Source organism: Phoenix dactylifera, chromosome 16 (genome assembly GCF_009389715.1).
Source record: "Phoenix dactylifera cultivar Barhee BC4 chromosome 16, palm_55x_up_171113_PBpolish2nd_filt_p, whole genome shotgun sequence".
NCBI classification, from domain to species: domain Eukaryota; kingdom Viridiplantae; phylum Streptophyta; class Magnoliopsida; order Arecales; family Arecaceae; genus Phoenix; species Phoenix dactylifera.
Genome location: NC_052407.1, coordinates 927,522 through 940,545, shown reverse-complemented (window position 1 = coordinate 940,545; position 13,024 = coordinate 927,522). Strand labels below are relative to the sequence as shown.

The window sequence follows — 13,024 nt, the reverse complement described above, 5'->3', positions numbered from 1 at the left end:
GGGGGCTACTAAAGGCTACAGCTTTCAGAATCGTGCATGATGTACTGCAGGTGGAACGACCCGAAACGGAGTAGAGCTTGGGGACCGTATGATGGCGCTCGAAAGGTCACGCGGCTTTGATGAGACGGTGATGGAGCTTTGGGCCTTTTGAGCTTGTTTTGGTTGGCTATCTAAAATTGATGGGTTTCTTCGTCTTTAAGAATTTCTAATTTGGAACGGATTCCGCTAATAAATTACTGAGTTGTTTGAGAGGTTGAATAATTTGTTTAATCAATTGAAAACAGTGTCTTATGGGTGTGCATAAGGCATGGGTTTAATTTGCCGGCTAGGTCTGTGTAGCTATTTTATTTCGATTGGGTGCTTGCTACTTGGGAACTCATAACCCCTTCAACCGTCCTATTCCATGCTTGCAGCAGCTAGGCAAACAAATTTTATTGGCTAAATGGCTTCACTAATCTTTTACAGGAAATCTTACATTGCAGCATTGTTAGTGTTGCTTGCTTCAAAAAGACAGGATGGTTGGTGTTCGATATAATGCATAAAATAGGAGTTTGATAATTAAAAACATGTGGCATAAGATGGGTTTTTTTTTTTTTTTTTTGGTAAGCCCCTCTTCTACCAGAAAATGTCCGATATGGATAGAAAAACTCATACCCTCAGCGTGTGAGTACGTCACCCCAGCACCATCTTAGTACCGGCGGACCAGATAGCGATTTCACTGTATAAATCAGACGGGGAGCATCCGGTCCCCATATTTAATCGACGCCCGCGCGTTTCGAACCTGGGTCACTCCAGTAAAATCAAAGCCCCGTTCCCACCGTGCTACCATCTCGGTGGTTATAAGATGGTTTGCTAGGAACAAACTGTTGAAGTTTTAACTTTTTAAATAATAATAATTTTTAAAAAATAAATATACCATTTTTTTTTCTAAATTTTAGATAGTTTAATGACCTTAAAAAGTTGGTTCTGGTTTTTGCAATGTTTCTGAAACATTGCACCTTCAAAAAGGCCGCATCATATCAGTCACCGAACAAAGTATATATATAGGCTCTGGGTTTAGTATTTTGGAGAACTCAATCCACATTACTTATGTACTTGTTGAGATGAAACAGAGAATTTTTCTCTTCTTTTTTTTCTCTTCTTCCAAACATCTTTCAAGTTTTTCTTTTTATTTGGACAACTGAAGGAGTCGGTCGGATCACGCATCCACAGGATTGGGCTGAGCCGGGTCGTTGTACCTTAAGGACGGGATCGCCCAAACCTGCATATGGGGGGCAAATCACGTTCTTAGGGCAGTGTATATCATACGTCTTGATCCAGATATTTTTTTAATTTTCTGATTTTATTTTAGTAGATTATCCTTTATAATACTTTTATAAGATAAAAATATAGCAGTTTTAGGCAAAATATTTCGAACAGTCTAAAAACGTGATCTTATTAAACTAGAAATTGCTATTTGATCATTTATTAAATTTTGTTCAATTGCATAGGACTAAATTTGGTTTTAATGGTATAGAATTAAAAGGCTGTTTTTTTTTACAAAAATCGGTCATTTTAGAAAGTCATATTACTCTCAAAATTGTATAAACAGTTTTTTTACAACTTTAAAAACCATACAGATTTTTTCTGACACTTCAAAGTCCTTGCATAAATTTTCTGCAGATTAAAAGTTTGTGTAGAAAATTACTGCAACTTTAAAATCTGTGCAAATTTTCTACAGCTTTAAATTTTGGGCAATCTATTTTCTACAATCTCTAATTTCTATGCAGAATTTTTTGAATCTTTAAAATCTGTGCAAAAAGCACCTACACTTTTAAAAGCTGTGTAGAAATTATTATTGTTTTAACAACTGTGAATATTATTAGTTGTTCTTAATATATATAGTGTTGCTTTGAAAAATAGACAGAAATTACAAAGTACATTACTTGTTATATTTCTTAGTGTGGTTAGTTAGTTTTATTGATATTATTGATCTTTATTGCATTGATTTCAAAACCTAGAATCTAACTCAAAATCTTTCGAATCAAATGAGTCTTAACAAAAAGACGAACCGGCATATCCAGATTCATTATAAATTTGTATGGCAACTCAAAAAAAGTAATGATATTTTCTTAGAATTTGTCAAGTCTAGAAAAAACTTGACAGATCATTTAACCAAGGGTTTGTCTAGGAGTGGACTCATAGAATCAGCGAGGGGGATGGAGCTTAAGTCCATTATTTAGTCACCAACAGTAGATACCTACCATTTGTGATTAGAGATTCCGTGAAGGAGGTTCAATGTGGTAGAAATGAAACTGATTGAGTGACCATGTCAGAGCACATTTATTTGAAATATATCTCCTTCCATTTGTATGATGAGTGCTCTTATTAGTGATAAAAATGCATACTGAAAATATTGAGTTATACTCTTAATCGGTCCAAGATAGAAAATCTGCAGGGCATTAGGTCACAAATATTCTTGAAAGACTCACCTATGTGAGAATTATCATATAGGTCACGACTAGGGGTTTGAGACTTTGAGTGAATCCTAATAAAATTCTCATACAAAATTAAGGTACTAAGCGCAAGGCCTTTAAATGGCGCTAACCGCATAAAGATCCAATTGATATGTACTATGTGTGATAAAGAGAAGTCTGAGTCAAATGATCTAATTTAAGATCTAATCCACTATGGTTCCTCCAAATAGATACTATCAATACTAAGTGAGGCTCAAGTCCACAGGACACCTCACCCATTGTACAATACAAGTTGCCTAGATTTTTTTCTATATAATTTTTTTTAAAATGAAATATTTTGTGGAAAATTGTTGGAGTTTTAATTTTAAAAAATAATTAAAAAAAATATACCAGCTTTATCCGCTAAATTTTAGATAGTTTAAAAACTTTAAAACTCTTTATTCTTTTTTTCAGACGCTTCTAGCTCTTTTGAAAAGAACGTCAGTTTTGGTTTCCGTAGAGATGCGATGTTTTTTAAACATTGTATCTTTGGAAATGCTGCACTGTATCGGTCACTGGATAGAGTCTATACATAGGCTTCGGGTCCAATATTTTGGAGAATTCGATTCACATTACTTCTCTTCTTCTTGAGATGAAACAGAGAATTCTTCTCTCCTTTTTCTTCTTCTCTTCTTTCAAACCTCTTTCAAGTTTTTCTTTTCATTTGGGCAACTTAAGGAGTCGGTCGGATCAAACCTCCACAGCGATTGTGCTCATTAGAGGAGGATTGGGCTAAGTCGGGTTGGTGTACCTTTAGGAGGAGATCGCCACAAACCTGCATATAGGGGGCGAATAATGTTTTTAGGGCAGTGTATACCATACACCTCGATTCAAGCAAGCTCTTTTCAATCTTCTGATTTTATTCTAGTAGATTATTCCTTTATAATACTTTTATAAAATAAATATATATCAATTTTTAGGCAAAATATGTTCAATACAAACAAAAAGAGTTGAGCACCTCAAGGATTTGTTGTTCTCAATTGTTTCATTTTGGTAATTGGGCATTCTTCTTGTGTGTTTCAAAATTTTGATGCGTTGGAGCATGATGGGAGGAAAGTTATGTTTGAGCGCATGGAAACAATCTTGCATTTCCCACGGAAAGAAACTCATTATTTTCTTTTAATGTGTTTCTTTTACCTTCCAAGGGTTCGTTGTATGTGTGCCTTTTAAACAAAACAACAAGGTGCAATTGATTGCGCTGGTCATATGTCTTGAACTTAGGTCATCCTTGTTTAGTCTTTGGCACTGATAATGTTATGGATTTTAGTTATATTATTATCTTGGTTGAACAATAATGTTGTCATTTGGTTGATCAGGCTGAAATAGTTTTTTTCTCTTTTTTTGAAAAAGTGTACATAAATTGTATTATTGATTTAGTTTCGAAGTATAGATTGATTTCATTGTACTACAAGAGACGGTAACATGCAAAAATGCTTAATAGAAAATTATACCTTGGGGAACTTGACATCTTGCAGCCTATTTGATTGTCATGCGAGTTTTAACTCTCACAAGTTGAGCATGCTAAGTCTTTCCTCTTTTACATGGTTAGACCCTTTAGCATTATATATGCTTTCATACACTATTACCCTTGTGCTGAACACAATTATAAACATGTCAATGATTAGGCATAAAATGATATTTAAAACCAAGTAGTCAAAATCGCATAAAATGGTAGGAGAAAGTTCCCACTAATTCAATTAGTAATTTGAGGCAGGTAGTGCAACATAACTATATTTATTATTAGTCTATTTGTCCAAGCCCATGACTTTTATTATTCAATCTTTGCCCATGCTTCTTACTCATTTCTCCATCTTCCCCCATTGTCCTAACTTGTATATAGGGGTGGCAAAATATGACCCGACCCGCCAACCCGACCCATGTTCGACCCGCCATAAACAGGTTTGGGTTTGGCCTAAATAGGTTCGGGTCGTAAATATGTTGACCTGTTTAACCTGTTTATTAATTGGATCGGATACGAGTTTTAAACGTCCGACCTGTTTAACCCGTATAACTTGTTTAACTGTTGGGCTGATAGATAAGGGCCAGGAGACAAGGCCAAGGCCGGCCCAACTTTCTGGCGCATTACCATATGGGCTGCAATGATGGAGGGCGACTTTCGACCCCAAGTCCCCACACCAAATTCTTGCTTCGCACTCCTTGCGTGCACGACGTTAAGTCGCTGATTTGGGCCAAGGAAGGTAATGCCGGTTGATATCTCCTCCTTCGGATGGTCACGGATACAAGTCAAGGGGCGGGCCTACTGGCTACAGCTTGGCCCAACCCTTAGCTTGTTGCAAATGATGGATGCACTCCTTCAGATGGTCGTGGGAATCGAGACAAGGGGCGAGTCTACTGGTTGCTGCTTGACCCGTCTCTTGGCTTGAAAGAGACAATCACACAAGTTGGAAGATGTAGAGGAAAGCTTAGAGAATTGTTTCAATTTCCAAAATGAAGCATAATTTAGTGGAACTATGATGGGTTCTCACTAACCCAAGCCCTTAGAGACAATCTAGGACTGAATAAATAGGGACAAGTCCCTCCCAAGCCCTTAGGCTGAATACAAGGTGGAAACACTCACTAGACAAAGGTTCAAAAGTCTCCTAAAGATGTCCCTCTATGGCTTATTTATAGCCTTACAAGTCTTCATATGGATGCCCAAAGGGATGGCTAAGGCATGGCTTCATAGGGCCTAGGCATGGCCAAGGCCATGGTTGCTTGCGGCACAAGGCTGCACACTTGGTATGGTTGCTGCAGTATGGCCCTTGGCAAGGCTGTGGCATGGGTTGGCAGCATGGCTGGGCTGGCATGGCCTTTGGCAAGGCTGTGGCAAGCTGCAGGGCATGGTTGGTTGGCTGCAGGGCATGGCTAGGTGCTGACATGACTGTAGCAGGTCTGGCAAGGCATGGTAGCAGGCCATGGCATGGCCTGGGCTGGCTGACAGCAGGCATGGCTGTGGCAAGGCTTTGGCAGGGTGGCAGGGCATGGCTGGCAGGCTTGTAGCACGGCTAGGCATGGCTGGCAGGCTGCTGAGCATGGGCTAAGGCACTGTAGGGCTAGCTGGCCATGGTCTAGCCAAGGCTGAGGCTAGCATGGGCATGGTATGGCTTTGGCAGGCGCTGGGCATGGCCTGGCAGGCGGCAGGACAAGGTTAGGCATGGTGGCTAGGCTGTAGCAGGGCTGGACAGGGTTTGGCATGGCCCTGGCAAGGTGCTGGCAGACGGCAGGACATGGCTGACATCGTGGCTGGGTTATGGCAGGGCTGGACAGGGCTTGGCATGGCCCTGGCAGGGTGCTGGCAGCAGGCTGTGGCTGGGGCATGGTGCTAGCAGGCCGCAGGGCATGGTTGGCCAAGGCTGGCAGCAGGCCAAGCATGGCCAGTGGCAAGGCATGGCACTGTAGTGGCTTGGCAGGGGCCTGGGCGCTGGCAGAGGCATGGCCATGGCCTGGCAGGGGCTCCAGCATGGGCGTTGCAGGCTAGAATGGGTGTGCACAGGGTCTGGCAGGCTGGGTGCATGGCCTAACTCGGCCTGGCAGGCTGCAGGCGCTCAGCATGGCCTTGGCAGGGCGCTGGCATCCTGCTGCGCGGTATGGGCGCGCGCGGGCGCACCTGGGCGCGGGCGGTCGGGCGTGCACGGTCCTGCAGCCAGCGAGGTTCGGGCAGTCGAACCACGCCCGGCCGCGGGCGGGCCTCGCTCCGGCACGGCCAGCGCGCACGGCCGCAGCTTGGGCGCGCACGGGCGCGTGCGGTGGGCACACATGGGCGCGGCTTGGGCCACGCATGGGTGCGCCATGCCTTTGGCATGCTTGGCCCACTCTTGGCTGACTTTGGAGGCACTTGGCCAATCATTGGAGGTCTTGGCTTGGCCAAGTGTGAATGTGCTTGGCCTAGGCTTGGCCAAGTGTGAAGGGGCTTGGCCAAGGCTCGGCCACCCCTCCAAGCAAGGTAGTTGGCCTGGATCTTGAGTTTGGCCGTTGTACGACCCTTCTTTGGCATCATCCGAGCGTGGGCTCTTCCTTGGTTGTGGGATCTGGCGGCGGTGTTCATGAGGGGTCCTCAACATTCTCCTTCCCTTGAAAACTATCCTTGTCCTCAAAGATATATTGTGGACACCTTCGAAAAATTTTGACATAGTCTCCTCAAATAGCATCATTCCTCTCCATTGCATGAACACTTGCCATATCTTACTTGCCATATATTTCTTCTTTCTTTCTCCTCCTTCAATATCCCCCGGTGAGCTTTAAGCAACCTTCAAACTTTTGGAGGTAGCCTCTCCAACTCCTCTTCTTGCCGGTTGCCTTCATCATGTTGTTAGCCGGTCAACTCCAAGGATCTTTTTAATGCCAGCTCAACCTTGGGCAAGGGCCAATTAATCATGGCCTAAAACTTTGATTGATCATCCTTCATTTCCTCTCCCAAAGTAGTGAGGGCAAAACACTTCAACTCTGGTTGGATGAGGGTATGTATTGCAAGCTTGATGTGAAAGTGGTGCTCATCCAAAATGGACAACATAACCTCCACATGTTCCTTGTGTTGCTCCATGGGTCGGGAAGGGACTAAAATATCATCAAAGGAAGCAAAATTTGTCAAGCAAGGCCAAGGTACCTCATTTGGAAGGATGAACGGTCTTTGCAATGCAAACAAAGAGGGCTCGGCCTCCTCCTCCTTTGTACTATGTTCGGCCTCATTATCATGCTCAAGCTCCTCCCTTTCTTCTTCTAAATTTTCAGATTTGGTGCTCCACTCATCCTCATGCTTGGAGCATAACTTTCTTTCCTCAATGACTTGTGGCTCTTCTCTTGGCAAGCTCTTGACTTCCTCGGGTCGGTCCTCATTGCTATTTTCAATCTCTTCTTTGTCTTTGAAAGGAGTTTTCGTTTGCAAGGAAGAAAATACATGGTTGCTGAAATTTTTCTTGGTGCATATTTGCACTTTCTCCTCTTGCTGTGTTTTGGCCATATACTCATGGTGGTTGATTATCGGCGAGGATCCCCATTGAGACACGAATTTTCTCACAAATGTGTTCTAACCAATCCTTCCCCCTTCTTTGTCATAGAGATCCCGGATCCATCTCCACCACCATCTCGCCTTTCCTTCAAGATGGGAGCTAGTAAGGGTGACCCGGTCAGCCCTTGGAACCTCATTGACCTTAAAGTATAACACCACTTCGTCTAGCCATTTGTATGGGGGGTCACCTCCAAATTGGGGAAAGTCGATCTTGGGCCTCCTTAGCCCTCTTTCGTGTAGCCGAGGACCTCTTCCATACTCCTCTTCTTGGACTTCCTCCCACCAACCTCTCCTATGCTCTCTTTTCTCTTCTTCTTTTCTCCACCAACTCCCTTTCTTTTATTCTCTTCTTCTTTCTTCTTGCTCCCCTCTTCTCTCTTCTTTTCTTCTTTCTTCCCTCATTCTCATGGCCTCATTTTTTCTCTCTCTTTCTTCCATATCCCTTAGATCCTCCCTAACCTTAGATATGGTTTCCATTGCCCTCTTCAAATGGGCCGAACTCTCCTTCATGGCTTCTACCATGTCTAACCCAACTTTCCACTCGAAACCTTTTTTGGCCGTCACCCAAGGGATGATCCGACCCTTCTCTTTATAAAAATTTCGAAATAAACACCACTCAATCTTCACCAATTACAATAAAGATTTACAACCAATAAGCCTCACAACCCGAGAGAAACGTGTTGTTACTCTACTTGTTCCCTACCCGGTATAGGTAGAAGGGCACGAGGTACTACCAGTAACCTTCCTCTTGTGCCGTCTCTTATATACCCCAACACCGAATAGTTGGGTCAAATAGTGCCAGGTACTACCAGTAGCCTCTCCGTTGGCACCATCTCTATGATGAGCAATATAGAAAACAATCCGTCCTCTTTACAAGCAAAATGCTCACTCCCCTTTTGCAAATATAAGAGTATGTTGCAGAAATTTAAGCAATAATTGCATGCAAAATAAACTTCCAAAGTACCCTCGCACAAGCTCAACAATTAAAATGAAGGTAGGAAGAAGAAAACCTCACTTCATAGGGCACGCAATGAAAAAAATAAGCACATATCTAACCTGAACCCCAAATTTGAAATTTTGTTGCGGGTTTAAGGCGTTACCTCAAGAGAGACCTTCTCTCAGAAGTATCTCAATGAAAGCACCATTGATGGAGGGCGGCTTTCGGCTCCAAGTCGCCACACCAAGTCTTGGCCCTTTGCTCCTTGCGGATGCCTTAGGAATGTAGGAAAGTGGGCTAAATGGGTAACGCCCTAGTGTGCCAAGCTTGTGCCGTGGTGTGCCAAGCTCTTAAGTGACTGTGGGAACCAAGGCAAAAGGAGGGTCTACTGGTTGAAGAACACTGACAAGTGTTCAATCTTTGTCAACAACAAGGAAGTAGCTGCTAAAAAGTGTATAAATCTAAGTTCAGGTTGTTTGCTTCAAGTACAGGGATGGTTGTGGTTTGGCATTTAAATTGTTATATTCTTTTGAAACATACTGTTACACAATCTTTCAATTCTTGATATAACCATGAGTAATATTCTTTTAATTATTTTGCTTACAATAATTTTTACCATTATGAGCATGCACATATACATATACGAAAGCCAAATGCCAAAAAGCCTTATCCCATCTATATGAAGCCGGCTTTAAAAATACAAACTAAACAAAGATCCATCAAAACTTGTGGATTTTTATAACCATCTGCATTGGTGCTGAATTTGTTTGAGGCATCTGCAATGTTCTGTCATTTAATTGAGTAATTTTCATTAATTTAATACTTAATGAGACAAAAATCCTTTTGTTTTTTGCTAGATGTATCAACAAATGTCTCTTGTAGGTAGTTGTCATATGGAGCAGTCTTGATAAATGAATTCAAGATACATGGCATACTTTTTAAGGGGTTTTTGTACTTTGATGTTTTGATTGGTAATAGGCATCCAGATACATCCACACACATTTATTAGTGCGAAATGTTTGGTCAGTAAAATTCCAATGAATAGCATTTGACTGTGCTTGCAGATAAGGAACATGAGGTTCATTTTTGAGGTCAATCAGAAGGCAGTGAGACAATACATTACTATGAGAGGGAGCTGCCAAAAGCAGAATACAGGATCTGAATGGACTCCAGGCCAGAATCCATGAATTTATGTAGAGTGATTGGGACTTTGTCGTAGCATTCCACTATTTAAATCATGTGTCTTATCTTCCAGTGAAGATGCGGATTATAAAATGCCCTACTCTGTATGAAGTTTGTGCTTTGAGATTTATGCCCCTTTCATATACATAGATTAGCTGAAATTTTTCTCTTAATAAATATTGTACAGGTGGTAGATCTTCAATATAAATGTCAAGAAGTTGGTAGCTGTTATGCTAGGGTCGCAGGACTGCGATGAAGGCTTATATATGTTATAAGCTGAGAGCCCATCCATTGCAAATGATCCAACCTTGCTCAATGTTTGAAAGTTTTCCAGAACTTCTTTAGCTTCCTTTTTTTCTCGTCTGGGTAAACACTATAGTTTCCCTTCAAGCCGACTTCAAACTACTCTTAATTGGTCCAAGATCCAAGCCAGGTTACTTTTAGCATTTTAATGGTGTATGATGAAACGTAGACGGCTAATTTGTTGGGAGAATAATCTTCGTTGTGAGTGGCTGATGCAATGACCAAGAAACTGTGTTGGGATATATTTTGTTTTATTATATGATTGTGTGGGGACTCATGAGATGGAATGACGACAGATCCCAAGTCTTACGAGTGTGAGAGGTGTTTTTCCTTAGAAACAGTGGAAGTTTACTACCCTAAAAACACATAGCTGGAAGCAGTACCATGAACATGTATTCATCCAAAGTTCCTTAGCCTTATGCACGAATTTTCTAAGGAATTTGCTGGTACCCAATACTGACCTTGTTCAAAGGATTGGATCAGAAACTTGGTACCTCCCTTAGCGTAAACACATAATCATATCTTTTCTCATCTGTAAGTCAGTGACCTGTCATGATCTCACCCGACTTTCTGAATTTATTCATTCATATGCGGGTTCCAATTCACCATCATTCTCGACAAACTTATTAAACCAACTCAGAAATGCTGAATTACCAATTATGGATAGCATAATATTGTCAAGCTACTGGGAAACATGGATTAAACATACCATTATGTGATCCATAAAACCAGAACCTTATATATATGACCTTGACTTTCAGGTCTGCATGCGAATGCTTGTGCCTTTTAAGTGCTCGTCCAAAAGTCCTATGAGTAACTCCGCATACATCTGTTTTCAAATGCTAATGTGACCGGAGGAATCATACAAAAACATACAACTTTTTTATTTAAATATGTCAAGCACTATTTGTTTTTGTTTTTTTTTTTAAATAGCTATACCTGGGAACCGTAGATTAGGGGCACACGGGCGAGTTGCGGAGGGCTACTTCCGGTTTATAATTTTTATTTTTCTCTTTCTCTAAAAAAAATAATCCTTTTCTCTATCTGTTTGCAAATAATTTTTATTTTTATTATATTATTATTTTGCGTGTTTTCGAGAGCAATCAGAGCCAGAAGCATTGTGGGCATCGAAAAATCGGCATCGAACCTGCCGCACCAAGTTGCCACCAAAGATATAAAAAATGCTGCTGTCTCAGCGTCCAGATTTATCTACTTCATTTGGATACCTCCATCTTTTGTTCATCTCAAGATGAATTTCGATGGAGGCATGACGAAGGATGGTTCCTCTGGGAGTATGAGTTTTGTGATCAGGAACCATAGAGGTAGATTCATAGCAGCTGGAGGGCGGAGCACACCAGGTCTGACCCCGTGGGAGCGGAACTACGGGCAGCTTGAGAAGGTATTTTGTATGCGAGACGGGTGCTGGGGGCCGACAGCTTATTCCTCGAGGGTGATTCCTCCACAGTGATTAATTGAATTCGGAGAGCGGATAGGTACGGAGATGGTCACCCGCTGATACAGGATTTCCGCACATTGGTGAGGGAGTTGACTTCCTTTCGGATAACTCATGTTTATCGGAAGGCGAATAGTGCATCAGATTGGGTCGCCTCTTATGTCGTCCGACACTCTGGAGAAATTTTTTGGACGAGCTTAGCTAGTATTTCACATCATTTGTATTATTTACTTTCACTTGATATGGCAGATTGTACTAATGAAATGCGGCTTTGACCATAAATAAGTAAATAAATAAATAAAAACCGGGCTGTTGGCAGCTATTTTAGGCACCGACGCGTTCTTGGACCTTGCAAAGAGAAATGGTGAAAAGCAAGTAAAGGGAAAAATGGGGCTTCTGTTCTCCTCCCCCGCCGCCGCCGCCTCCGACGACGGCGACTCCCACGTCCTCGCTATCCACTCCAAGGACGCCTGGAACGACCACTCGCAGTCTCACGGAGACTCCTCCAAGCTGGTAAAATACTCCCTCTCTTCCCCAATTTCATCCCATCCCATCTAGGATTTTACATCCATGGATTTCAATGGCGATCTGTTGCCTTCCTTTTTTATGATCGGTTCATTGCTTGATTGATTGATGGATTTTATGGGCAAGATGGTGATCGATTTCTCGGCATCGTGGTGCGGACCGTGCCGCTTCATGGAGCCGGTCTTCAACGCTATGGCCGCCAAGTACACCGACGTGGTCTTTGTCAAGATCGATGTCGACGAGCTCTCGGTATTCTTTTATATTAGTAAATAACTTCGTCGTTGGAGAGAACGAGATGGGAGTAGGGTTAGGGGTTTAAGAATATTGATTGGATCTTTCTTTTTAAATTTTTCAGGAGGTGGCGCAGCAGTGGAGGGTGCAGGCAATGCCGACCTTCGTTCTGGTGAAGGGAGGGGGCGAGGTGGGCAGGGTGGTGGGCTCGAAGAAGGACGAGCTCGACAAGAAAATCGAGCAGCTGAGGTCTTGAAAGGTATGCTTGTTGGTGTGTTCCTCTCCCATCCTTAACCTTTTCTTCTGTTGGTGAATGCCAGATACTTGGATAATTGGCAAGAATAATTAAGATTTTCTGCTTCCGCTTTTATAATTGTGAACAATAATGTTTATATTTATGGCTAGAAATTTGCTGACCTGATTGGGCATTTTGTTACTGGTGCAAGTAAAACTCTGACATTGGAATGTTTCATCATCATGCCTGATGGGTTTACACTTTTGATCATGAATGTGACATGTGAACGGGGTTGTTAGTGGCAAAGTGAACGTTTTAGTAATTGCATGAAGGTATCAAGAGCACAGTTTCCATCTATGGTACTGAATTATTCTGTGCACGCTGTATGGTCGATCATGAACACTGCTTTTTATTAGCAAACCTTCTGATTGAGTATATATTGCAGTTGATAAGCAATGACTTCCTTTTTGTACCTTGGCAATGTCGGCTTATAATTTGCCATGCGATCTAATATCATCCCATAGTAGCAGGAATGTTTTGAAATAAGTTATCTAAGATTTTTCGAGCATTATCTAACTCTTCATGGTAATTATCACCCATATAGCAACAATCATCATTCGTATAGGAATGATGATCATCTACATTGGAATGACAATCA

At 42.0% G+C, this 13,024-nt stretch overlaps 1 protein-coding gene across 1 annotated transcript; it reads left to right on the top strand.

Annotated features, from left to right (window-relative positions):
- Positions 1-11,700: 11,700 nt before the first annotated feature.
- LOC103720098 (thioredoxin H2-1) lies at positions 11,701-12,630 on the top strand. The gene is made up of 3 exons (XM_008809642.4): positions 11,701-11,888; positions 12,027-12,149; positions 12,256-12,630. Exons 1-3 carry the CDS (start codon positions 11,763-11,765, stop codon positions 12,385-12,387), a joined length of 381 nt encoding a protein of 126 aa, XP_008807864.2. The 5' UTR covers positions 11,701-11,762; the 3' UTR covers positions 12,388-12,630.
- Positions 12,631-13,024: the final 394 nt, after the last annotated feature.